The 27,478-nt window shown below is 44.3% G+C and overlaps 1 protein-coding gene and 1 pseudogene across 1 annotated transcript; both read right to left on the bottom strand.

Annotated features, from left to right (window-relative positions):
- Positions 1-740: 740 nt before the first annotated feature.
- LOC142748454 (zona pellucida sperm-binding protein 3-like) lies at positions 741-6,091 on the bottom strand. The gene is made up of 8 exons (XM_075855549.1): positions 5,636-6,091; positions 4,950-5,068; positions 4,196-4,299; positions 3,941-4,118; positions 3,388-3,508; positions 2,110-2,201; positions 1,451-1,584; positions 741-982 (listed from the first exon to the last, which is right to left on the bottom strand). Exons 1-8 carry the CDS (start codon positions 6,089-6,091, stop codon positions 741-743), a joined length of 1,446 nt encoding a protein of 481 aa, XP_075711664.1.
- An 8,345-nt stretch (positions 6,092-14,436) lies between these two features.
- On the bottom strand, positions 14,437-20,492 carry LOC142748452 (zona pellucida sperm-binding protein 3-like; annotated as a pseudogene).
- Between the last annotated feature and the right edge of the window lie 6,986 nt (positions 20,493-27,478).

Below are 27,478 nucleotides of genomic sequence, written 5' to 3'. Positions count from 1 at the left end.
CTGCTAAATCTACTTACAATAGGGAGGTTGTTCGCGCACAATTTGCTCAAATTGTGCGAGCGCACCTGCCACGACATGGCAGTTTCAATGAGAGATATGGCCAACATTCTGCAGTAACATCCATTTAACCTCCTTAGAGGTCAGTGAAAAGCAACCACAGCTTCTAAGGGGGTTTGACAGAAGTAAGAGGACCATCTGCAACACGATCGCAGGGTGTCAATAGGTCACTGGACTGTCTCCCTCAACCCCCCCTCCTCCTTCCTGCACCATGAAACAGCCAAGTGTTTTACAGAAGAACCATCTTTAAATGTACAACTAGTGTTTGGGGTGAGAAGATCTATCTGGTAATACATAGTGTTATCCACCTTCTGCATAAGGCACACAGCCAGTGAAGGATATATTAGATATATAGCTGTAGACAAAAGGAATCCACCACCATCTAAATAAGCATGGCTTCTTGTTTGACACATGTAGAGGACATTATGAGTGCCATGGTTCAGAATTACAGCCCACTAGGAAAATTGGTGAATCATTGACGGCATTGTCAGATAGGAACTCTATGATGAGCAACTCCCTTAAACCATCTATTATATAGGAAGCCCCAACATTTTTCTTACACAGACCCCATAGTCTCCATTTACATCCCTGGAGGCAACCACCATTAAACTTGGCAAATTAACTTAATCTTGCCTACTTCAAGAAGACCCAATAACAAGGATTAACCAAAATGTTTTTTATTTCTACACAGATTCTTTGTGGGATAAACTTTTCAGAAGACATTTTCCAAGCATAGTAAGACCAACAGCAACAACTACTGAACTGACGGACCCGATGGCCACCAGCACCCACAGCTGTAGAGGTGGATGTCCTGCAGTCATTCTGGAAGCTTCAGTGTGTCCTGCTCCAGAGATCTGGTTAGGCTTGTTTCCAGTCACTAGAAGAGGACCCAGTGTCGCCAGGACATGTTTCTCTTGATGAGAACCTGGTGGAAGAAACAATGCAAGTATTGTAGAATATGGAGTAGAGGTCTAGAGTGCAGTCTACAACATGGACACATTTGGCCTTGTAATAGTTCAGTGGCAGGAATGGTCTATGCCTGTGACAAAAGGTAAGACTCAATTTCAGTAGTGATGTACAGAAGTGTCCCTCCCTTAGTGTTGCACCCATATCTATTGGGTAGAGTACTAAAAACAGAAGTCTACATTTATTCTTTGTTAGAACAGCCTCGCCACTATGGTGTATCTATCCAAAACCTAAAGTATGCAGCAAAGGTCTAAGAGACCACCATCAGAGTACCACAATCCAAAAATGAGGGAAACTTCTTGATGTTCACTTGTAGACTTCATACCACAAGTCCTCCTAATTGCTGTGTTAGCATGTTTATCAAAGTCTGGATATTATCAAGAGGCGGAATGAAGTGGTGTGATGTATACAGCAAACCAGAACTCACCGACATCTCTCTTCCCAAGTCCTCTGGGTCTTCCAAGTGAGGAGCCCCATGTCATTCTCTGGCCTGAAGCAGTAGCACAGTTCCTGGTGGTGCAGCACTGGCAGATCCCACTTGATCCTTCCACAGGAGACCAACTAAAGATTCAGAACCAAAGGTCAAGACACCAGTTACAAAGTCCTCTACAAAGGCCTCATGCACATGACCGTAGTGTTTTTCTGGTCCGCAAATTCCAGGACCGTGTTCCGTGAAATGTCCTCCGTATGTAATCCGCAAAATGTGGATATAAAAAAAAAAAAAAAAAGAGCCTAGGTAAAACAGGATGACGACAGAACTCATTCCCGGTTGTCGCCTAGCAACACTTCCGCAAACTGCGGTTGACACACGGGAGGTGTACCTGAATTTTCCACAGGCCCATTGACTTCTATGGGCATGTCCGCATCAAATTTGCGGGCCGTAATAAGACATGTCCTGAGTTTGTGTGGTGTGCGAAAACACGGATAGTGTGTATGGGCCCATAGAAATGAATGGGTCCGCAATTCTCCCTATGGATTTTCGGGGGAATTGCGGACGCAAAAACACGTTCGTGTGTATGGGGCCTAGGACATGAGCCATTACAGTCCATGACAAGGAGGGAATGTGACAGTTGTTGGAGGTCTCACCTGCTGGTAGCCTTGTTGTAGGAGCAGGCCTTGTTCACCGGATCAGGGGTCTGGTTGATGTCAGCAGCTCTCAGAGAACATGTGATATAGATCTAGGACAACACATTTACAGATCATTTTCTCAAAGTCATCTCCCCATTTACTAGCAATGATTCGCTTACAGTTTGTGCCAACATCTCCCATCAACATGTAAGGAGGATTGTGCCAAGTCACAGTCTGACCCCCCACAACTGTGTAGAGTTAAAATGTTCAAAGTTACATCACGATCACATGTCCAATACCAGCTTCATGTTGGCAATAGTGATCTAGGACATGTTCCTGTACCAATAAGTCTGTCCTATAACCATTTCCCTCATTGACTAGGCAAGTGGCCTCATGGATGGAAGTCAACCTGTTGCCCATTCTACTTTATTAGATGTCTAAGTACATTTCCCGGGTCTTCATTAGGGAACTAATAAGACCAGCCTTCTAAGTGAAGCATAAGAACGGGTTTTCAGAGTAAGATGGGGTCCTTTGCCCAAGAGATGAGTATCTTAAACAGAGTGAAAGGAGTCTCTCGCTCGAGGATCTGCCCTGCATTAAGACACAACCCATTTGAATGGGCACTATAATGCACAACTTGGTGGGGCTACAGGGAATTTGGACACTCAGGCTACAAGCACACTGCAGAAAATCTGCTTGTAAAATCCACACCTAAGTGGGGGTTTTTTTATGTGGAAATAGGTGGTTTTATGCATATTTTTTTTAATTTTTATAATAACCTCGTCAGATACAATTTGCAGGTGGAAACACAAGATATGTTGACGTGCTGCAGATTGTAAAACATACACCATAGCTAAATTTAAGTGGGAGAAAAATTCAACATGTAGATGAAATTACTTGATCTCATTCACTATGCTGGGACTGTATTACGCACCAAATCCCAACATAATACACATCGCGTGCATTTGTCCTAAGGGTGGATTCACATGTGGCAGAAATTTCGGAACAGGTTAGTTCGGTTCATCTGAACGAGGTGTATCCTGCAGCAGTTGCATGGATTTCTGAGAGTCAAATTTTTAGTCGCAGAAAATATCTGCCATGTGTGACTGCACCCTTACCCAACAGACTTTAGCTGAGTGCTGGGGGGTCCAAGCAAAGGGGGCACTTAATGACCAGATTGTCATGGGGCTCTACTAAACAAGGCATTGGTTTAACCAAGTTAAAGACATCTGCTTTGGACAATTGATTATATGCCAAGGTGCTACTGGTTGTAAACCAGGATCAGTAGAGGCTTACCAGAGAAACATCCCTGTCCGTGAACCTGAAGGCATCAACCATGAAGCGAAGCTTCTCGGCTTGTGGTCTTGGTGAGACAAAGACTGAAGAGGAATCTTCTTGCATCCCATCCATCAGGCACCTGTAGAACAGATTTGGTTTGGATCATGGGCTCCTTAAGGATTAGTACAGTAAGAGCTTATTTAGACGACCGTGTAATAAGTCTGTGCAACGCGCGTGATTTTCAGACACCTCGCACGGACCTATGTTAGTCTACGGGGCCATGCAGACTGTCCGGGAGTTTCACGCAGCGTGTTTCTGCTGCGTAAAACTCATATGTCCAATATTTGTGCGTTGTTCGCGCATCATGCACAGAACACGGAAGCACTTCCGTGGGACATGCGTGATTCACGCAACAGCAGTGAAAACTACAAAGAGAGTCATAACGGCGGCTGCGCTAAAATCACGCAGCCACACATCATACGCGGCTGACACACGGAGCTGTTATGTACCTTTTGCATGCTCAAAACGCACACGCTCGTGTAAATCCGGCCTTATGATGATAGAAACTCACCCATTGTTAGAGATGATCTCATAACGGGGACTGGAGGTCACATCGGGAGTAACGGTGGCCACACAGCTGTCAACAAACAGGGTCATCGGGACATGGTTCTGAACATCCAAAGAGGCTTCAATGTAGAACATGTCACCAAGCTGGAAGACCAGTGATGACCTGGGAGCACTCCAGTCCACTGAAGATAAAATACTGGGGTATTAGCATAGGTCAGGAGTCTCTGCACCACTATCCTACTGCTGGAGAGAGACTTACCAGTCATTAGCTGCAAGGAGAAGACCAGCCGCTCTTCTGTGGTCACCGTGGTACTAAATGGAATCCATGTTGGCTTGACTGCTTTGCTGCTCACATTGCCGTGTCTAGAGAGGTTGAAAGGTTTTAAAAAAGGAGGAAAAATAAAAATAACCTTAATTTATCTTGCAGCTAACCATATACAAAAAGTTGATGGGCAACAAAAGAGGCAGTCATCTGCTGTGGAAGTTTTTGAAAAGCCTGAAGACACAATCAAGGCAGGAAAGGGAGACTACTCAAGTCTCAGCTCCTGGTGATGACTAAGGGGGTTGTACTAGAATATAATATCATGGCTGCTTCCTTCCAAAAACCGTGCCACACCTGTCCATAGGTTGTGGCTAATATTACAGCTCACTTCAAATGGAGCTGCCAAACCAGACAACCTGGGAACAGGTTTTTTTTTTTTTAATCCTATGCAACCTCTTAAAACAGCACTTAGGGCTGATAGACGTACCAGGACCAATGCGGTTGTACTATCACCCAAATATTTGCAAAGATTTGTGTGCCCCTTCAAATGCCATATTATGGAGGCAACATAGTGGTACAGGGTCCCAAAACAGGGTTTGTGCATGGCTTTTTCATCAGCATTAACTGTTCACATGCCCAGATATAAATTATGTGAAGCAGCTCATCCTAGTGCTCCACCAGTATTAGCCAGAAAGGAGCTTCATAACTCCAGAAGATCATACCATGAACCACACTGCTGGTCTAGACTCACCGTGGGTAGTAACACTGGATGGGAACCAAAGCAGAGTTGAACCTGGTGATGGGCACACTGCTGGAGGAAGTGGGGGTGTAGCGCAGGTTGATGGTGTAGATAAGCCAGTCTGAAGTCATCTTGGGGGAGGAACGCGACAGTAAGGTTAGCGCAAGGAAAGATGTCCCACACTACAATGGGCCCATGCCCAAGCTTACCGATCTGAGCCGTATATAACGGTACCATACCAAATATTTCTCATGATCAGTTAGCTGGTGGCCATTCAGCCATAATGCTCAAGTGTCAGCTCAGACTAATGAGTTGTAGTTAAACTAGTGGAAACAGGAGATCCAGAGTAGCAGGCAAAGACAACAATGGATTGACAAAGTTATCTACAGAGGTTGAGTGACAACCAAGTAATAGAAACCCAAATATTACCAAGTGTCATACATAGAGAAGCATGTGCATCTTATCCTAGGGCAATTACGTTTTTTTTGGGGGAGGGGAGGTTAGGAAAAATTGCTCAAGGAAAGGCACAGGCCTATGATGCAGTCATGCCAACACTGTAAAGTAGTAATCCATTACAAAGACAGCCATTTTATTGCAGTATGGATGATCAAATGGGGGTTTTATATCATGTAAAAGGTCAACTGCCTCAATATGGAGATTATAACCCTAGCCAGAAAGTAATTCTTTCAGTCGCTTACCTCCAAATTGCTTCCACATTCTTGAAGGCCATTTTCAAAGATCACAGTAGTATCTGAGCTCTGAGGTCCAGCTCTGCAGGGCTGGGATCCTAGGGACAGGTCTGAGGGCTTCACCAGCTTTCCATTCCCATAGAAGTCTCTGGTCACCATCACCACCAGCCTGTCCTCACCGCACTGCACACTGATAGGGGAGTTTGGAGATTGTGTAAGCTGTCGTGGTTGAAACTCTCCAATATACCTGGAGCCCCATCCAGTCTGAACTGGAGACCAAGGGTTTCCTCTAGGAGAGCCCACTCCAGACACCGCCTGTACAAGTCCTCTAGAAGACCCCCATCCAGGCTGATAGTTCCTCCACCTAGGGTCTGACTGGCGCTGGTGTCTAACCAAGGAACTGCTAAATTCAGGTCCATAGAGAAGAACCACTAACAGACAACTCCACCTGACCCACCGCTCCATCCTGACTGCAGAAGAAGTAACACAAGGAGAGAGTGGAGGAAGCAGATCTTTATACTCCACCCATCACATAGTCATACCTTCACATGCAGCAGATAATGATCACACCCAGCTGGACACCTTCTCCACCACACCTGATGAGCTGTGATGTGGAGTCCATACTGGGATTTATTTAACTTTGGATATATTCAGATGAGACATTTTTGGCGTGTGTTAAAAAAACGCAACAAAAATATTGCATTTCCAGGGTTTGCAATGCAGTTTTTGCCTGTGTGGTGTTTACATGTGAAACTGATTTTTTCCATGTTCTATCTGTAAAGACCGCACAAGAAAAAAACGCATCAAAACCAACAGAAAATTGTGGCAAGACCGTGCGCGTTTTGCAAGGATTTTTCATGTTTCATACCACGCGATCAAAATTGTCTTATCTAAACGTATCCGTATTGTGGTCGAGGTGCGGTTGAAACTGCACAAAAATAAAAACCGCATGAGGGTTACCGCAATTTGCTGATGTTTTTCTATGTCGTTGCAATTTTTACAGGTCGCGCCTTTAAAAAGCGCAACTGAAAGCAATTCACCTCAACCGCAGCGTCTGCTTTAGGGTCAGTTCACACTGTGGATTTTGTGTGGCAGGTCACGACGCAAATCCAGCCACGGAATTTTTCCTGCCGTTGGCAGAAAGATTCCTCCTCCCTTTGACTCCAATGGGAGCTACGGGCTGAATCCGCCAGAAGATTGGGCAGGGCTCTTCTTTTTTCCCGCTAGCTGAAAAAATCAGCTAGCGGGAAAAATAATTGTCTGACCCTCATTGAAATGAATGGGAGACGGAACTTGGCGGAATCCGCCGCATGTGAACAGGGCCTTAGTAGTACATTTACATGAGGTTTTTTTCCCCGTAGTTTTCATTGCGTTTCTTTGCTGGGATTTTCATGTTCATGGCTAAAACGCAGCAATTTTGATATAAAAGGTGTATACACTTTTAGGGTACCAGCATACATTGCGGCTGAGGCGCCGTTCTCAAATTGATTGTAAATGGTCGCTTGATTTTACGAGTTAAACTGCTGTTTACCTGCAAAATGGCGCGACCGTGAATGAATAAACTCTTAATTGACGAACAATTTTGCAGGTAAAGGGTCCGTTCACACGGTGCAGTCAAATTATGTTTTATTACTGCAAAATCGGGGAGTGATATGTTCAATAGAGTAGTAATAAGGACACTTTATAATGGCGTTGGCACAAAATTTATCAAAATGGCGCATAGTACGTAACACATTCGGCACAACTCACGCCATATTAGACACACTTCTATTCATGGCTGCACACTAGTAATTTTACACCACAAAATGGCGCTTGTCGGTAATACATATGGGGCAATCATCAAGTTATTAGGTGTTAAGCCACGCCCCTTTGATTCCTCTTTCTTTTTTTTTTTTAAATCTCTCATGAATGACGCCAAAGATCGTGCATGTCTTTCAGAAATATGTAAAATTCTCTAATATTCTACTGCGTATTGAGCTACAAAAATGAAGCATACGGCGAACGCCAAATTTATTATGTGTTTGACATCTACATCGACAGTCTGAAAATGTCCCATGAAAGAGGCGTGGCCAACAGGAGTCATACATTGCGCAAAAATTCATGAAAGACGCGCACCGTTTTTTTGGGGTTAATTATTGGCGTACTTGTCTGCCAGCCATCAGATCTTGAGGAGGTTTTAAGTAAAGGGCCTGGGGAGAAGAAATACTTGAGAGGGAACCTACTACTATGTCCGACATTGAACCCCTGCTATCCAGCCTGAGGAATGCTGATTTACAGCACGGCACAGGTTTTCTAGGTTTTATAGAAGATCAGTTGCTTACCCGATACTGCAGGTCTTCCTACCCTCCCACGGTTGCCAGGACATGGGCTAGGCGTTCTAGTCTTCCTGAACGCTTTAGTCGTGAAAACACATGAGCGGTGGGGTCAGTATATCTCGGTGGCGGTCCACCACATTGGAAGTGAGCGCCTGGCGGCCAATCATTTGACGGGCCCACAGTTTAAATAAGCGGTGAGCAATGGCCCAATCCACAGCTTCAGAGAGACGATGAAAGGTGACAGCCCTGAGGATTACTAACAACCCTTCCTGTGTCACCCCATGAGGGACTCAATCTGAAGCTTGTCGTCACCAGGCCAAGTTTCTGCCACGATTCGAAGGCGGAATTGGTATAACCAGCTAAGGTGGTGGGTCCATCATCTTCCAGGTTAAACCATGGCTTCTGGAAACGCCTGCCAGAGATGGCCGGGTAAGCGTATATCCTTCTAATTATTGTCCGGGGAAGAAGGAATAAGGGGCCCAAGCTTTTTAGATGCACAGGGGCAGAAGCGGTGCATCCTTTCTTTAATGAGTTTTAGTGGTTGGTGCAATGAGCAATTAGCCTCTAAGGGTTGGGTTCTCCGGAGGGGTTTGGCCAGATTAGGGCTAAGAAGGGGGCACAAGTGTCTCTAATAAGGACATCAGGAGTTTCCATTGGTGTGTCCAAGTCAGTAGATGATGTCCGCTTAACAGACACAGCAAGAGAGTAAATTCATGTGTGCTTTGAGGGTCCCTTTGTGGGGATGGTTGGCCACTTATATGTGCATTGGGGAGCTTTTCAGGCTGATGTTGGGCATTAATTAAGTTTTTCCAGAAATACGGCTGTTCGCTGGTTATTAGAGCATGGATGCTGTGAAGCAGGCTGTTACCTGAGGTATAATTTTAATTTGGATTAGATAGAGCGACTGATGTGCTCCACACCCAGGAAAATTATCTGAAATCCTACACATCTTGGAAGTTGATGCGGGACATAAAGCTACGGTTGTGGGCTCCTTTCCCCGGAAGCCTAATTGTTTGGTCAGATAGCGTAGCAAATAGGGTATGGCGGCAAGCGCGGCCATGCAATGCTGTTAACAGGGCAAAGGTCAATAATGTGGTTGGCAGATTTGTGGCTTGGAATGTGGGCATTGTTGTGAGGCACAGGGAATTGGAGAATATTTCGGAAAGTTTTTTTATGATGGAGTTTACGTAAAAGTCATAGGGATAGGTTTGTGGTTCCTTGGCCTAAATGAGGAAATAGAAAAAGCCCTGCACATTTGGAGGGGCAAAAATGTGTGAGGAGCCATATATCTTTGCTGTGGCAGGTGTAGGAAGGTGGTTTTGAAGACAGAGAAAAATAAATAACATCAAGATGAAGGGGTACATCAGAAGAATGAATCGGGTTTAGTTAGAACTGGGAATTATCCCGCTAGTGTGTACGGGTTTCTCTGGACAGATTTCTCCGGGTAGGGTCACCAGGGACAGCAAAATGTGGAAAATTAGGCATAACACAAATAGGTTAATGACACTTCCACCGTCCGGATAGAAGAGACATGTTATCAGCAGTAAACAATAAACAATTAATAGATTGAACATAGGATGAAACCAAGCTCTTTTGGGCCAGTGAGGGAGAATCGTAGAATCGACTTCTACTCTTTTATCCCCTATTTTTCTCAGAGCTCTTGGAATAAGAGAAATGTGGAGAAATACGTAAATGAAGAATCTTTTCCAGCTGATGGGAAGGCTGTCTATTGCAAACAGGAAATTAGATTTGCTAACGTAAGCTAAATTTTTGGTTTTGGCATTCGCCCTTGTGGAAATGAAATCGAGAGATGGTCTGCCAATCTTCTTAACAATCCCCAAGAACACTTTGGGATTCAGGCTCCACTCCCCTGGGTGAACTATGTTCCTCCTGATCCAGTCTGCTGTTGAGTTCAGATTCCCCCAGATATGGGCAGCTGAGATGATATTCATGATGGTCTCTGTCCACCACACGATCGGACGGCATTCCTCCCGTAACAAGCGACTCCCGGTGCCTTCCTGTTTATATAAAACATTACTGAAAGATGATGTGATTGACCCTGGACATCTTGCTGAAGAAGATGTCGGAAATGAAAAAGGGTTTACATGATCGCCCTGAGTTCTTTCACGTTGGATGAGAGATCTTCCTCCCGTATGTTTGGTTAATGCCATTTCATGCGGAAATGTCCCCGAAGCAGCATCTTGGTCAGGTAGAAGAGAAGCCAAGGAAGGGATCTCAGCATCGACTTTCAATAATGGGTCTATTGGCTGTTTTTTTATCAGTCATATCTAAGGGAAACACGGCAGGGAGAGAGTTAAATTGATAAAAGCTGAGAATGCTGAGGGGGGAGTATAAGGGCAAGGCCCTTATTTGAGTATGTATTGTTTTGTCAGACAGTCACAGTGCCTCTTATTGTCCCACGGTGCTTTTCAGTAACTTCCAGTATAACTTTTTTTTTTTGCTTGGTGTTCAATGTATGGTATATGGTACCCCATGGTAACCAGTGGCAGCGCAGGGAACTGCAACAGTTATTTTCAAGTGAATGGGGGGGGGGTGTTCTGTAGTTTGATTAACAGCTGGGGGCGCTGCTGTACTGGGAAATATTTTTTTAACCCGGCACTGAGGTCCTTTTACTCTTAGAATCGATGGGGGGGGGGGGGCAAGCAAATCAAAGCCACTCCAATCAGAAAGTGGTTGCATATCTTCACGCTATGCCATCACTTTAGGTGGTGGGAAATGACTTTTAAATATTTATATACATACACACAGAGCTAAAGATAGTTGCCCGTCCCGAATTTGCCGGTAAGTCCTGAATTTACATAGACAATCCAAGCAAATTACTATCCCAGACCGTGTCCTGGCAACTGCTGTATTGAATTGTATTTGCGTCCTCAAACGATCCTCTCCCTGCTCCTCCACGCTAGACCTGCAGCCTATGAGAAGCTGGGACAGGATTCATGCGCGATCATGTCACTGGATTGCTCCAGAATATGCAAGGATCCTGTCTCGGCACCTTATAAGCTGTAGGACTGAGGAGACTGGAGTTTCCTTCCTTGCGTGTACGGGGCTAGGTGAGTATAAGGGTATGTTCACACGCAGTGTTTTCAGGCGTAATTCAGGCGTTTTACGCCTCAAATTACGCCTGAAAAAACACCCCCAATACGCCTACAAACATCTGCCCATTGCTTTCAATAGGATTTACGATGTTCTGTTCCCACAAGCCTTTATTTTACGCGTCGCTGTCAAAATATGGCGCGTAAAATGACGGCTCGTCAAAAGTGCAGGACACTTCTTGGGATGTTTTTGGAGGCATTTTTCATAGACTCCATTGTAAAACAGCTCCAAAACCGGCCGTAAAAAATGCAGTGAAAATCACAAGTGGCTTAAAAAGTGTTTGAAAATCAGGAGCGGTTTTCTCCTGAAAACAGCTCCGTATTTTCAGACATTTTTGAGTTTGCGTGTGAACATACCCTAAGACCATGGCCGGCCTTAGCTATGTTCGACCAGTGTGGTCGCACAGGGCGCCAGCCGCCACACGGCAAGAGGGGCGCCAGCGGGTGTGTGTATCCCCGCGCCGGTGCAACTACCAGCGGGGATACACACACTAACTGCAGTCGCACCCGGGCGCTTCTTCACTTAGTGGCTACCGCTGTAGCAGCCATAGCGGCTGCTAGCGGTGACACCGGGCATGAGGGCGGTGGCGCCGCTAGCAGCTGCTGTGGCTACTATAGCGGTAGCGACGGCACTATAGCAGAGCAGGGACATATCTCCCTGCTCTGCTGTCTACTAGCGCCACTGTAGCTCCCTTCAGCTACAGCGGCGCTAGTAGACAGCAGAGCAGGGAGATACCTCCCTTGCTCTGCTATATTGCCCCCCTGTAGATATCAACCCCCCCCCCTTCCAAGACAGCGCCACCGTAGCTCCCTGAAGGAGCGAAATCCCGGTGTGGCCGGGGATTCCGGTCCTGGAGCGCTGCTTGATGCCTCTGTCCATATATGGACAGTGACATCAGGGAAAACTCCTGAAGCGGAATCCCCGGTCACAGCGTTGCAGACGCTATGATCGGGGATTCCACTCCAGGAGATGCCAATGACGTCATGGACACAGAGGACAGGAGTTTCTCCTGGAGTGGAATCGACAGTCATAGCGTCTGCAACTCTGTGACCGGGGATTCCGCTTCAGGAGTTTTCCCTGATGTCACTGTCCATATATGGACAGAGGCATCAAGCAGCGCTCCAGGACCGGAATCCCCGGCCACACGGGGATTCCGCTCCCTCATGGAGCTACAGTGGCGTTATCTTTACTGGAAGGAGGGGTGGTTGCTATCTACAGGGGGGCTGTGGGCTGTGTGGCACTACCTACAAAGGACAACTGTGCAGGAGCACACAAAATACCCAGCTTTCCCGGGTATAAAAAAAAAAAAGTGTGGAAATAAACTTAGATATAACTTTTATTTAATCTAGCTAAAAGGATTAATCCTTTACTCAGACTAAATAAAAGTTATATCTTAGTTTATTTCCACACATTTATTTGATAGCTGGGAAAGCTGGGTATTTTGTGTGCTCCTGCACAGTTGTCCTTTTTTAAATCTTTTTTTCACTCCCTACCAGGGGGCTGTGGGCTGTGTGGCACTTCCTACCAGGGGTCTGTGCGGCACTCCCTACAGGGGTCGGTGCGGCACACTCTACAGGGGGCTGTGTGGCGCCACCCACAAGGGGGCTGTGTGGCGCCACCCACAAGGGGGCTGTGTGGCGCCACCCACAAGGGGGCTGTGTGGCGCCACCCACAAGGGGGCTGTGTGGCGCCACCCACAAGGGGGCTGTGTGGCGCTACCCACAAGGGGGCTGTGTGGCGCTACCCACAAGGGGGCTGTGTGGTGCTACCCACAAGGGGCTGTGTGGCGCTACCTACAGGGGGAATCTGTGAGTGGGGGTCTGATGGTCATTTTACTGAGTGGTGGGCTGATGGTCATTTTGCTGTGAGTGGTGGGCTGATGGTCATTTCACTGTGAGTGGAAGGGCTGATGGTCTTCAAGTGGTTTCCACCTCTGACCTCCAATTGAAATTAATAGGAGGCAGAAAATACCTGCGACGCTCGTTTGGAGCTTTTTTTTCCTGCATCTTTTGCATTCGCTTCAACAGCTTAAGAAAAAACACAAAAAAAAGGTCACACAACGCTGTCAGTTGCTGAAGGAATTTTGAGGCAGATTTTTTTTGCCTTACAAAAAACGTGTGTGAACATGCCCTACAAGTGGAGTGCTTGTTCTTAGCCGTTTTCTGTCTTTCTCAAAAAAAAATTGGTAAGGGGGCCCTGAGGACATTTTGTTTTTCCAGTGCTGCCTCGAGTCCGAAAAGGTTGGTAAACTCTGTACTAGGGTCCCGTCATGGAGCAGCTCAGTTCGTCATGGGAACGGAGCCTAGATGAGTACAATTTTTGTTTTTGTTGGGGGCACTGTCTACAAGGGGGAGGTGTGGGGGGCTGTATGGCACGATCTACAAAAAGGAGGTGGGGGATTATTTTTTTAATGATGGGGTGGGGCGCCAGAAGATCACTTCGCACAGGGCACCATCTACCCTAGGGCCGGCCCTGCCTAAGACTACCCAAAAAGCAGACACAGCAAGGCAGAAAGTTCAGGACACTGGGGAGGTTGACGAGGTAGCACTTAAACGTAAGGATGTCAGGCCTTCCCTCCCACACCATGCTTCGACAGGCAGAGGTTAATAAATGAAGGCAGAAAGTTGAAGAAATGATAGATGATCTGGGTGGCTATACCATCGTTTCATACTGTATCAGATGATGCTGCATCTGTCCAGCACATTTACAATCCCACTTTGTCCAAGCTCGCACCCTTCTTTCCTTCAATCATGCCCAGAACACATGCCCAGCTTGCCCCCCCCCCCCCCCACATGATGCGGCATCCGGCAAAAAAAAAAAAAAAAAGCAGCGGTTTATATGAGCAATTCAGTTGCCAGGCTATTGCACTCAAGAGAAGTTAATCTCTAAAGTGTTTTAAATGTCAGTGTGATACTGAAGGTCATGGCATGTGCCATCAGATGCAGTAAGTACTGAGGTCCCAAGCAGTGCTTTTAGGGGAGAAAAGCTCTACATACAGAAGCGGCCTGCTGTATAGCCCCTCCATCAGAGACTGGCAATAGCTGCATACAGGGCATTATTTGTATATTATGTTACTCTCCTGCCTTATCTAGTTCTCCAGCAGTACAATAGAGCGGTCATTAACTGGTCCCCTTCTACCGAAATGACTCTGGTGACCCTGTCCCAGTCTAATCAGCAAAGCTGACAAGTGATCTGCAAACAGGAAACATCAGCTCCTCCTCTGCTCTAGTGCATAGTGTACACTCAAAACTGGATAGCTCATCAATATATAGAATTAAGTCAACATATGAATATCACACATAGGCAAGTTCTTAATTTAAAACCATTTTTGGCACGTCAAGGAGTCCCAAGAAACAGACCGTAAGAAAAAATGTTTTATTTCTACACAGATACTTTGTAGGGAAACCTATTCAGAAGACGTTTTCCAACCATAGTAAAAGCAACAACTACTGAACTAACGGATCCGATGGCCACCAGCACCCACAGCTGTAGAGGTGGATGTCCTGCAGTCATTCTGGAAGCTTCAGTGCGTCCTGCTCCAGAGATCTGTTTAGGCTTGTCTCCAGTCACTAGAAGAGGACCCAGTGGGGCCAGGACTCTTTTCTCTACAGAAGAACCTGCTGGAAGAAGCAATGCAAGTATTGTAGAATATGAAGTAGAGGTTTAGGGTACAGTCTACAAAATTTGAGCTTGTAGCAACACATTTTAATAGTTCAGTGGTAGGAATAGTCTATGCCCGTGACACCCCACCCCAGCAAGGATATACAGAAATGTCCCTAAAACATGGAAGTGTCCCTCATGGAAGCTTCTTAGTGTTGCACCCATATTTCTTGGGTAGAGCACTACAAACAGAAGTCTACATTTATTTTTTGGTAGTTAGTGCCTTCATGACACAGTCAGTACAGCCACTCACTCAGCTAGGGTGCACCTATCTAAACCTAATGGATGAAGTAGTACAAAAAAGACCAGACAAACAGAACAGTGGGAGTGTACCACAATCCAATAAAGAAGGAAATGTCTGGAAGATGTTCACTTGCATATCAGACTCGTGGTAGGAAGTCTACGTGCTAGAACAGCCATTTGGAAAGATCCAGACATCATCAAGAGAGGAATGAAGGTGTGTCATGTATTTGTAAACTACAGCAAACCAGAACTCACCAACATCTCTCTTCCTAACTCCTCTGGGTCTTCCAAGTGAGGAGCCCCATGTTATTCTCTGGCCTGAAGTAGTAGCACAGTTCCTGGTGGTGCAGCACTGGCAGATCCCACTTGATCCTTCGACAGGTGACCAGCTACAAGAGATTCAGGGCCAATGTGACAGTTGTCGGGGGTCTTACCTGCTGGCAGCCTTGTTGTAGGAGCATGCCTTGTTCACTGGATCAGGGGTCTGGTTGATGTCAGCAGCTCTCAGAGAACATGTGATATAGATCTAGGAAACATTTACAGATCATGTTCTCAAAGTCATCTCCACATTTACTAGCAATGATTCTCTTACAGTTTGTGCCGACAACTCCCATTAACATGTGCTGCACATGACCATTTTCCTCTCATTGACTAGACAAGTGTCCTCATGGATGGAAGTCAACTAAGATGTTCCCAGGATATTTTTTATGTAGTGTTGTTCGATACTAACTTGGGGAACCTCTTAGAAGAATAAAAAATAAAAATTGAAATTGAAATTGATATATATATATATATCTCAAAGTCCCAAACCTACTACATTGTACTTTGCCTGTGAAGGGCATCATTACTTTTGTTTGTTATAGACTCAGGGTAAGGCCACACGGAGTGGCCGTGACACGGTCACAACACGGCCAACAACCACGCCGACACCATGTTCGATGCGGCTGTCAAATAGCCTGTTAGTGTCCGCAAGTTAATGCGGATAAAACGTCCCTTTATCTGCGAAATTGCGCGGCTATGAATTAATACACCCTTTATGGCCGCACTATTTTGCAGGTTACAACAAGTTACCCCCTATCCGTAGGGTAAGGGGTAACTTGCTGATCGGTAGGTGTCAGACAGCTCGGACCCTCATCGTGTAAGAACAACGGGGAGCCCAAACCCCAAGTTTGAACCGAGTGGCAGGTCACTCATGCGCACCACCGCTCCATTCACCCTCTATGGCAGCGCCGGAAAAAGCCAAATACTCCACACCTTGCTTTAACCCCTTAACGACCAGTCTATATTAGGCCTTAATGACCAAGCTATTTTTTAAAGTTTTTCCATCGTCTCATTCACAGAGCGAGAACTTTTTTATTTTTGTATAGACAGATGTATAAGGACTTGTTTTTTTGCAGGACAAGTTGCGTTTTTTTTTTTAAAGTCAGGATTCACAGAAAACAGCAATTTTTCCATTGTTTTTTAATTAATTTTTTACGGCGTTCACCGTGCGAGTTAAATAATGTAATAACCTTATAGTTGGGGGTCGTCACTAACGCGGCGATACCAAAATATGTGTAACTGGTTTTATTTTTTAGTAAAGCTTTTTGTAAGGGGGAAAAAAAAGCAGGTTTTATTTATTTATTTTTTATATTCACTTATTTATTTTTATTAAACTTTTTTTTTTTTTACTAGCCCCACTAGGGGACTTCACTACGCGATCCTCCGATCGCTATTATAATACACTGCAATACTTCTGTATTGCAGTGTATTATGCCTGTCCGTGTAAAACGGACAGGCATCTGCTAGGTCATGCCAGAGGCATGACCTAGCAGGCATTCACTACAGGCAGACCTGGGGGCTTTATTAGGCCCCCGGCTGCCATCGGAGACACAGACACTCGGCGATCTTATCGCCGGGTGTCAGTGGGATGAGAGCGCCCTCCTTCTCTCCAAAATCACTCAGCTGCATCTGAGGGGTTAAACGGGTGAGATCGATACGAATATTGATCTCACCCATTCGAGCAGGGACGCCCCCAGCCCTCAGCTACCTCCTCTGGTAGCGGAGAGCAGGGAGATTTAACGGCTCCCTGCTCTGTTCACTTATTCCAATGCAGCGCCGTGAAAAAGCTTATGCATCAGAATAAAACCCATTAGTGGCCGCCGTGAAAAGGCGTATTGGCGGTTACTAACTGGTTAAATGGACACCAATGCTGAATTTCCAATGTGGTGGCGCTGCAGGGAAACTAAACGCACCCTTAGGACCAAATGCACACGGAGTGTATTAAGTGCAAATTTGCCGCACATTTTACATGCGAGAAACCTGCAGCGTAACCACAGTACCAGCAAAGTAAACGACTTCAAGAAATCCCATCTACATTTTGCAGATCTTTCCTAATTGTAAATAGACTTGCAGTGCGTAACCTTATCCACAGCATAAAAACGCACCTATTTCCGCATCAAAAACCGCACAATCATGTGCAAGTTTTAATGCAAATTTTCTGCACTAAATTCTGCAAATTTTGTATGTAGCCTTACGGCTTGTCCACATGTAACAATTGCTTCAGAAATTTTCTGCAGCAAATTCCGTTGAAACTAGCCGACAACCCGCAGCGTAAAAAAAAAAAGACAGATTACTCCGTTTTTTTCAATGTTGGGTGATGGTGACATCTGAAAAACGGAGCAATTCAGTCCACTTTCCGCAGCAGGAATGGACATGCTGCTGTACGAAAAATACGCACCACAGGTCTATTTCTGGTCAGTGTTTTTACGCAGCGTGGATAAGATTTGTTAAATCTCACCCACTTTGCTCCTACTGTATTCTGCTGCATATTTTCCGTCCATAACTCCGGATAGAATACATGCGGCAATTCCGCTACGTGTGGACGAGCCCCAAGTGTTCACATTCGCAGAATTTGGGAATTAATTTTCCGTTGCATTCATCTGAATAGAGTCGTCTCTGCAATACGATGATGGATTTCTGCAAGTTTCACTCACACAAACGGAACGGATTATTAGTTACAGAAATTTCTCCCATGAGTGACTGCAACCTTACTGGCATGTTTACCCACAAACTACAGCTGAATGCTGGGGGGGGGGGGGATTGAGAGCCCCTTAAACATAAGCTGATCATTAACAAGGGATTGGTTTGACTTCACTTAAAGATGTCCCTTTGAACAATTGTTTATATGCCAAGGTGCTAGTGGTTGAAGACCAGCATCAGTAAAGGCTTACCAGAAAAACATCCCTGTCCGTGAACCTGAAGGCATCAACCATGAAGCGAAGCTTCTCAGCTTGTGGTCTTGGGGAGACAAAGACTGAAGAGGAATCTTCTTGCATACCATCCACAAGCACCTGTAGGATGGATTTGGTTTAGATCATGGGCTCCTTGAGGATTAGTACAGAATTGATGATAAATACTCATCCATTGTTAGAGATGATCTCATAACGGGGACTGGAGGTCACATCTGGGGTAATGGTGGCCACACAGCTGTCAACAAACAGGATCATCGGGACATGGTTTTGAACATCCAAAGAGGCTTCAATTTAGAACATGTCACCAAGTTGGAAGACCAGTGATGGACTGGGAGCACGCCAGTCCCCTGAAGATAAAATACTGGGGTATTAGCATAGGTCAGGAGTCTCTGCACCACGATCCTACTGCTGGAAAGAGACTTACCAGTCATTAGCTGCAAGGAAAAGACCAGCCGCTCTTCTGTGGTCACCGTGGCACTGAATGGAATCCATGTTGGCTTGACTGCATTGCTGCTCACATTGCCATGTCTAGAGGTTGAAAGGTTTGAATGAGTTACAGAATATAATAGAACTTGAAGGTCTCAAGAAGAGACAGTCATCTGCGGTGTAAGTCTTTTAGAAGCCTGAAAACAAAAAGTAGGCTGGAAATTGAGACAATCATTGGTGGTCACCAGTAGCGGAGTGTATTAAGTGTTTGTTTGTGGAAGGAAGCAGCTGTGATTTAATAATCCATTACAGTGCCATACCAGACCACAGGTTCTGTCTAGTATTGCAGCTCAGTCCCATTTACTTCAATGAAGCTTATCTGTCCAAACAACCCGTGGAAGGGCGGGGAATAAGGCAGACTTTTTTTTTTTTTTTTTTAAAGGAACACAAAAATAATCTGTGTTAAGAATCCTGGTTTGCCCCTTCCTGTGCCACAATGTTACCTCCATAATAGGGCATCTGAAGTTCCATAATCCAGTGTTTGTACATAACTTTTCTCATCAGCATTGACGCGTCACAGACCTAGATATTAATTTTTGGGTGAAGCACCACATCCTAGTTCGCCACCAGTATGAAGCGTCATTCCTCCAGATCATCATACCATGGACCACACTAATGTTCTAGACTCACCGTGGGTAGTAACACTGGATGGGAACCAAAGCAGAATTGAACCTGGTGATGGGCACATTGCTGGAGGAAGTGGGGGTGTAGCGTAGGTTGATCGTGTAGATAAGCCAGTCTGGAGTCATCTTGGAAAGAAACATCACAGTAAGCTAAGACTCCTAATTCATAAAGATTTAATACAGTCTAAAAGGCATCAAGGAATAACGTCAAACTACAATGGACCTATGCAGAAGCTTGCCAATCTGAACTGTAGGCACAAGTATTTGTTTGCTGCCATTGATCTAATACCCAATTAGCCAGTGGCTGTTCAATCACTGTAGGAATAATGTGCAAGTGGCATTTCAGAATAGAGAGTTGTAGTTGAACCACAGGGAAAGGGGGCAGATCCAGAAGAGAAGGCAAAGACATCAAGTCAATTACCAGGATGTTAGTAGCCCATGTACATAACTCTAAGTTATAGAAGCCAAAGATATTACCAAGTGTCTCATGTATAAGAAACTTTATTTTACGCTAGGGCAATAATTAGTTTTTTTTGGGAAGAGTGGTTTGTAAAATATCAATCAAGGACAGACACAGGCCTTTGATGCAGTCATGTCATCACTGGAAAGCAGTAATCCATTACAACAGCAGCAATTTTACTGCATATTATGGATGACCAGTTGGGCATTTCAGGTCATGTAGAAGGTCAACTGCCTCAATACAGAGGAGAATAAAATACAACCACAGCCAGAAAGCAATTATTCTTTCAATCAGTTACCTCCAAATTCTTGAAGGCCATTTTCAAAGATCACAGTAGTATCTGAGGTCCAGGGCTGGGATCCTAGGGTCAGGTCTGAGGGTTTTAACAGCTTTCCAGTCCCATAGAAGTCTCTGGTCACCATTACCACCAGCCTGTCCTCACCGCACTGCACACTGATAGAGGAGTTTGGAGATTGTGTAAGCTGTCATGGCTGAAGTTCTCCAGGATACCTGGGGCCCCATCCCATTCAATCTGAACTGGAGACCAAGGATTTCCTCTAGGAGAGCCCACTCCAGACACAGGTTGTCCAAGTCCTCTAGAAATCCCCATCCAGGCTGATAATCCCTCCACCTAGGGTCTGACTGCCGCTGGTGTCTAACCAAGGAACTGCTAAAGCCTCGTCCATAGAGAATAACCACCAACAGCCAACTCCACCTGACCCACAGCTCCATCCTGACTGCAGAAGAAGTAACACAAGAGAGTGGAGGAAGAAGATCTTTATACTCCACCCATCACATAGTCATACCTTCACATGGAGCAGAACTTTATACTCCACCCATCACATAGTCATACCTTCACATGGAGCAGAACTTTATACTCCACCCATCACATAGTCATACCTTCACATGGAGCAGAACTTTATACTCCACCCATCACATAGTCATACCTCCACATGGAGCAGAACTTTATACTCCACCCATCACATAGTCATACCTTCACATGGAGCAGATCTTTATACTCCACCCATCACTTAGTCATACCTTCTCATGGAGCTGATAATGATGACACCCAGCTGGGCACCTTCTCCACCACACCTGATGACGATATAGCAATGAGGTGAAGTTCATACTAGGATTTGTGTACCTTTGGATATATACAGGTAGGGGGCTATACCTATTGGTTTTTTTTTTGCGGTTTTTTGGCCGCAGTGTTAAAAACACATTAAAAAAAATCAAAGCAAAAATGTACGCGGGTTCTAACTCAAATTGCAGTGGTTTTCGACTAGAATTTTGCCTGTGCGGCTTTTACAGGTGAAACACATTTATTTTACAATCTTTACATGCAAAAACTTCATAGAAAACAACAATCGTGGCAAAACCATATGCTTTTTTAGCCACAATGTTTCCTTTTTTTTACCGCAGCCCAAATTGTTGCATCTAAATGCACTTATATTGTTGTTGAGGTGCAACAGAAACCGCAAAAAAAAACAAAGCCTGTAGGTTACTGCAATTTGCTGATGTTTTTCGATGCGTTGGTGATTTTTACAGCGGAAACACATTTTCTTAACCTGCCCCACCTGTAAAAACCTCAACCGCAACGTCCGAATACACCGTATATTTTGAGTGCATATCTATAAAGTGTACGCTCACGCGGTGCGGTCAACATTACTGTATGTTGACAAAAATTGTGAGGTGGGTGACAGTCGGTCAGTTTCACAAGGTCACATTACAGCTGCAGTTTCAGGTCAGTTTTATGGCCGTAAACCTCTACTGAAGAAAGCTTAGATCAACGTATGCGGTCCCCGGGTAATGCGAAAATTTGGCGCATATCCAATAAAGTTTGCGCCAATTTTAATTGGAAAAAGAACTGGTGGAGTAATATGTTCATTACTCTGTATTGTTTACCGTAAAGCCAGAGCTCCACATCAAACAGGTGAGGTACATGCTTCCAAAATTCTTCACTTGTACAAGTCTTGTGGCCAAAAACCGCTGCAATTTGTAGTAAAACCAATTAGTTTTGCTTTTTTTATGCAGTTTCAACCACACGGTCAAAATTCATATATTCTTTGGCTGGAAACACATTCTCTTTAAACTTAACTTTTGGCTCAAAAAACTGCATGTGATTCCAGCCTTCTGCTGGTAATATTAGTCTATATGTTGTACGTTTGTTTGTGGAACCTCAACTCCCAGCATGTTCAAATCATTTGTCGTGGGGGAAGCCACGTTGGACTTTGTCCAGTGCGATCAGGCGTTTTGCTTCTTATTTCCGTTCATGTTTTGACGGTCTGGTTTACTTCTACATGGTGGGGAGTTGTGACCAAGCAAAGAAAAATATTCACCCCCTAGATGTTGATCCTGGCTCATCAGATGGCAGCTCTGTGATTGGTCCTCATCTTACAGCACCGAGGTTATAGATTCCGTCCCAACCAGACAACATCCTCATCCACTTCTCATGTTCATGTGCGTTTCCTCGTGAACTACAACCCCCATAATGCTAAAGAATAACTCCACATATCTAAACGTTACCTAAGTTTACGAGATCCACAAACAATCTGATCCATCCCATAGATTCTCACCTTACAGACATAAGACGTTATAGGTGTGAATGTCATGACCAACCTCCCTGATCCAACCAAGTGCCAGTGACCACCAAACTGAAGGTCGTATCTGAATTATATGATGTCACAGAACCTGTTCCCTGGTTGAGACTTAAAAAAAAAACCCCAAAAAAAACCTTTTATTCTAAACTTTCTACCAGTTAAGGAATATATTAGATCATAGCAACATTTCTTCAGGAGTCAAAGACTTCTTCATCCGAGATTTTATTCTCTGTCCATGGTCCTGAATTTCCCATCTTCTCTGCTAAGTCACTCGTAGTTTTCCCACATTGAAATCAATAGTCCCCATGGAGCCCAATCCTAAGCAGCTCCCATTGTGGGGGACTCGGCCCAGTTATTTATTACAGGCTGTCTGTTACAGGGGATATTGTACCACGAAGTAAGTAGAGTCTCACCTCATCCCTGATGGTCAGAACCTAGACCTACAGCACTCAGTTTTGTAAGGGAAATAATAGGAGGTGCAGCAATACTTGTCACATATTGCCTGTTATACCAACTATAAAGGGAGATTCTGCATCAGTTACCTAGATGACCAATGAAGAGACAACCAATATGGCTGCACTTCCTGGTATCACTCTTACAAAATATTGAGTGGCCAAACCTCCGCGCCAAAAAGTAAACTTGATTTCCTGAACTTTTGAGTTTACATATGGAAAATGTTAACAGAACTATAGTTGTGGGATATATCCAGACTTAAGCTTCATGCACACAACCGTGCCCGTAATCAGACACGGCTGGTCATTTTTAACGGGCTGTGCTTTCATTATAAAGGATAGGAGCACGGTCCATAAACTAAAATAGGACGTTCTATTATATATATATTTTCCGGCCAGTTTCCACAGCACAGACACCCTCCCGTAGACATACGGTAAGGTGTCTGACGGCCATAGAAATTAATGGGCACTGTAATTACGGGCGATTTTACGGTCATGTGCATAGTGCCCTATGGCCGAATTTCCCCAGCTGGTTTGTCTTCAGCACTCTGAATAGGATCCTTTCCTGTAATAAAAGGGGATTGGATCTCTATATTCCTAAATGGGATTGTGTTTGACTGGTACATAAATCGGTAAGCAGGACATTCCCAGGAATCGCCCTACTACAGAGCGGCGATGTAGCAGGATCTGCACCCGTGCCACCACTAGCAGGTGTTTAATGCAACATCCAATTAACCCCTCAGATACCCCAGTCAATAGTAACCACAGCATCTTAGGGCTTTTGACAGAAGAGGACCATCAGCAACATTATTGCAGGGTGTCAATAGACAAGGATAGCGTTGTCTCACACAACCCCTTTAGGACTTGAGCTATACTTTACCCTGTCCCAAGACATAACTGGTTTTCTGTAACTGGTCAGCCCACACCTCAAAAGACAAGAAGGTCATAGGTTGGTGGAGGTTCATGAACTGAAGACTGAATTTCTATTCATTCTGGAAAACTGGAAGCTGTGGTATAATAATTCATTAACATGTGTGTAACAGTCAAGAGATTTCACATGCTGCACCTCAATAGGAAACCCAAACCATGAAGCAGCTAAGTGTTAATGGAAAAAAAAAAACACATCTCTGAACTTCTATCTCGTGCTTGGGGTGAGGAGATCAAGCTGGTAATACATAACGTTGGTCACCTTCTACAGAGGGCACACTGCCAGGTGGAGGTCACCACCATCTAAGTAAATGGGTGCAAATCAGCAGCACAGGATAATTTTTCTAAAGCGGGTGCATCACTCTGGACAGAGACGTCCGAGAAGAGGGGGACGTAAACACAGGAGGTGGCACAAGGACTCGAGCCTTCAGAGCAAAGAGGGACCGACAACAATCCATCAACAAGGAACAGAAAGAGACCAAGAACCCACAGAGAATCTTGTGGTAAATATGTCATCACGTGACTTATCCAATGTTGAAATTTCAGCCCTGAATAAGGGATTGACATTCAGTCCTACCACCAATATGGACTGGTTCCGATTAGAACTGGACCTCTGATTTTTTTTCGTAAAATCAAATTTAAAGTGATATTTGCCGATACAAATTCTGAAGTTAGATCTGTACAACATACTGAAATAACATTAAGAGAGGTAGGGCTACACAAGAAAAGTTTGAATCAACCTTTCATTAGTGAACCTGCTATTGATGCGTTCATTAATATTGTTAAACAGCGTATACGGACCTTAAGAGAGAGTGACAATGGTAGATTTGTGGGTCCTCCTAATTTGACGAGGGATGAGATGGTGGCAAATGATGGCCTATCTCGCGATGTGTCCCTGACCATCAAGCCCGCGGATAAAGGTGGTGCCTTGGTGGTCATGGACACATCGCGTTATTTGGCTGAACTAGCTAGACAATTAGCTGATTTGAATGTTTATGAACCACTTGCTTGTGATCCAAAATTTAGAATCAAAAATACCATTGATGAATTATTAATTGAGGCCTACCATGCGGGCATCATAGATAGGGCTCTATTGGAATTCATGATGCGGCATCCGGTGGTCCCAGTGTTGTACTGTCTTCCAAAGATCCACAAGTCGATGGTTGACCCCCCCCCCGCCCCCCTGGTAGACCGATTATATCCGGCTGTGACTATCTTCTCACCGATAAAAAATTTTGGGGATAAAAGGTTACGAAACGTTGCCATTAATGCTAAGTCCTACATTCAGGACACTACTGATTACTTGACTAAATTGGATGAGGTACAATTAGAATGAGACTGCATACTCGTATCATTCGATGTATGCAGTCTCTATACTTCAATTAACCATACTAGAGGTCTTCGCACAGTATCTGAAGCTTTACAGCAGTCAAATTACACTCATGAATGTATTAACCCTCCTTGTGTGTCTATTGGAAATTGTCCTCACAGAAAATTACTTTTTATTTGGCGACTCCTTTTATGCACAAAGGAGGGGGAACGGCCATGGGTTCGAACGTAGCCCCCACATACGCGAATATGTTCATGGCGGCCCTAGAGGAAGGCGCCGTCTATGTCTCTCCCCACTTCTAAGGTTTTGAGGTGGTGGAGATACATATACAACGTTTTAGTCATCTGGACAGGTTCTCAAGTTGCGTTAGACTGCTTCTTCACCTTTTTGAACGACATGGATGATGACATTAAATTTACTATGGATTCATCAGTAACATCTTTAAATTTCCTTGATACTAGACTTTATATCCAGGATAATAAACTCATTACTGATTTTTACAGCAAACCCACAGACTGCAATAATCTGTTGAGGTTTGAAAGCCGTCATCCACACCCCATGATTGCCTCTCTTCCTTATAGTCAGATGTTGAGAGTGAAGAGGATTGTGCAGGATCCTCCGACTCTCGACATCAGGTTGAGAGCTATGTCTCAAAAATTCAAGAACCGTGGCTATCCTAGAAAATTATTAGACAATAAGAGATTGAAAGTAGATGGGATTGAGACATGACCTTTTGAAAAGTAAGAAACAAATCGTCTTCTCATAGACGAACACTAGTATCTACGTATTCCCACAAGAGCAATGAAATCGCTAGGATTATTATAAAAGAATGGGGGATACTGAGGAGTTCATATAGTAAGATGCCGGAATTTGAGGCTCCACCACGTATGGCCTATCGTAGGACCAAAAATTTAAGAGATCGATTGGTACATGCAGATGTGGGATCTATGGCTAAGAGTTACCAGTCTGTGCTAGCCCCTAAAAAAAACTTGGTTGTTTTCCCTGCTTGGGGTGTAACAATTGTAAAAATATAGTCAGGGGGGGGAGGTTTTTACTCATCCTACCAAAGGTATTACACATAAAATCAAATACCATCTAACATGTAAATTGGATTATGTGATATACATCATACAATGTCCCTGAAAATTATTATATGTAGGTGAAACTACTCTAGATTGTAGAAAACTAATAAAAACCCATGGGGAGAATGACTTTAAATTATACATTGTAGATCACGTACCCCGCCATAGACGTGGCGGCGATAGGATCTCAAAATTAAAACGGCTGGAGCTAGAGTGGATCTTTAAATTAGACACCTTATCCCCTAGAGGTCTTAATATGGATTTCAAGATCTTCCCAAGTTTCTCTAGATAGTCCAGAATTACACTGATATGAACATCTGACCGTGGGTCCATCATTATCCCTGCATTCCTCCCCCTCCTCTACGGTTAGGGAATCAATAATAGTTTGACCATTTTGCATTAATGAGTATATTTTATATATTGATAATATTCTGCTCTCATGTTCTACTAAATGCATCTTATTCCCCAAAAAATTCATATGTTATATTTGTCCATGATCTGCCTCTAAATTAGTATCATCTCCTTGGTGATGAAGTGGCTTTACATCTAAGTACTATCAATCATATTTATTCCAATATCTTAATTTTATTCTCTGTTTCTATATTTGATAGAGAATACAAGGATCTACTATTTATCATATATTGTCATAGTGACAATGTATTTGTTTATAGTTTACTCCTAGTCACAGGGGTGCTCTATACACTATATATTGTTACCTGTATGGCCAACTATATTTGTATACATACACTTGCAGAGTTATGAGAGGATAAGATGGACTTGTAACGTATAAGGTAGAATTGCCCCTTCCAAAATGCCGTTGAGTATAATCAGTGAGTTTCGCACATGCGCGAACTGACGATATGCTCTGTGACTCATCCCCAATTGAGAGGATCTGACACCATCGATATGCAATACGAAAGGGTGACCGGCCCTCTTTCAAAATGGCGATTATCTCTACGAGTGGGCCATGCGCGAAACGGCGCGCTGTGCTATGACTCACAACAGGTGATAGAATCACGTCATTTTCAGACCTACGTAGTAGAGTGTAAAACGCCATTAGCCGATCCAGCGAGGGTACGATGTTTTTAATTTCAATTTTATAATAAACACCTGTCTTTGACATTGTTCACATGTCACTATACACATGTAGCCCATCTGATTGATTGGCCTTATTATAGTAAATATGCCATTTACATTAAGCTCATGTAATGTTTTATATATTTCCCTATGTATGTATCGCTATATCCATTAGGGATCCTACTGACACAATATTATGTATACTTGTTGTATCATCTTTTCACGATTTTATTATATGTGTATATATATA

This window comes from Rhinoderma darwinii, chromosome 3 (assembly GCF_050947455.1).
Source record: "Rhinoderma darwinii isolate aRhiDar2 chromosome 3, aRhiDar2.hap1, whole genome shotgun sequence".
Taxonomy (NCBI): Eukaryota; Metazoa; Chordata; class Amphibia; order Anura; family Rhinodermatidae; genus Rhinoderma; species Rhinoderma darwinii.
Note: the sequence above shows the minus strand (reverse complement) of the source record. Positions and strands in the feature narration are given on the sequence as shown.

Coding starts and splice junctions, on each gene's coding strand:
- LOC142748454 (XM_075855549.1), bottom strand. CDS start 6,091: ATGGAGCGGTGGGTCAGGTGGAGTTGTCTGTTAGTGGTTCTTCTCTAT. Junction 4,300..4,949: donor ATCCAGTGTTACTACCCACG/GTGAGTCTAGAC, acceptor CAACCTCTCTAG/ACACGGCAATGTGAGCAGCA. Junction 2,202..3,387: donor CGGACAGGGATGTTTCTCTG/GTAAGCCTCTAC, acceptor GTGTTGTCCTAG/ATCTATATCACATGTTCTCT.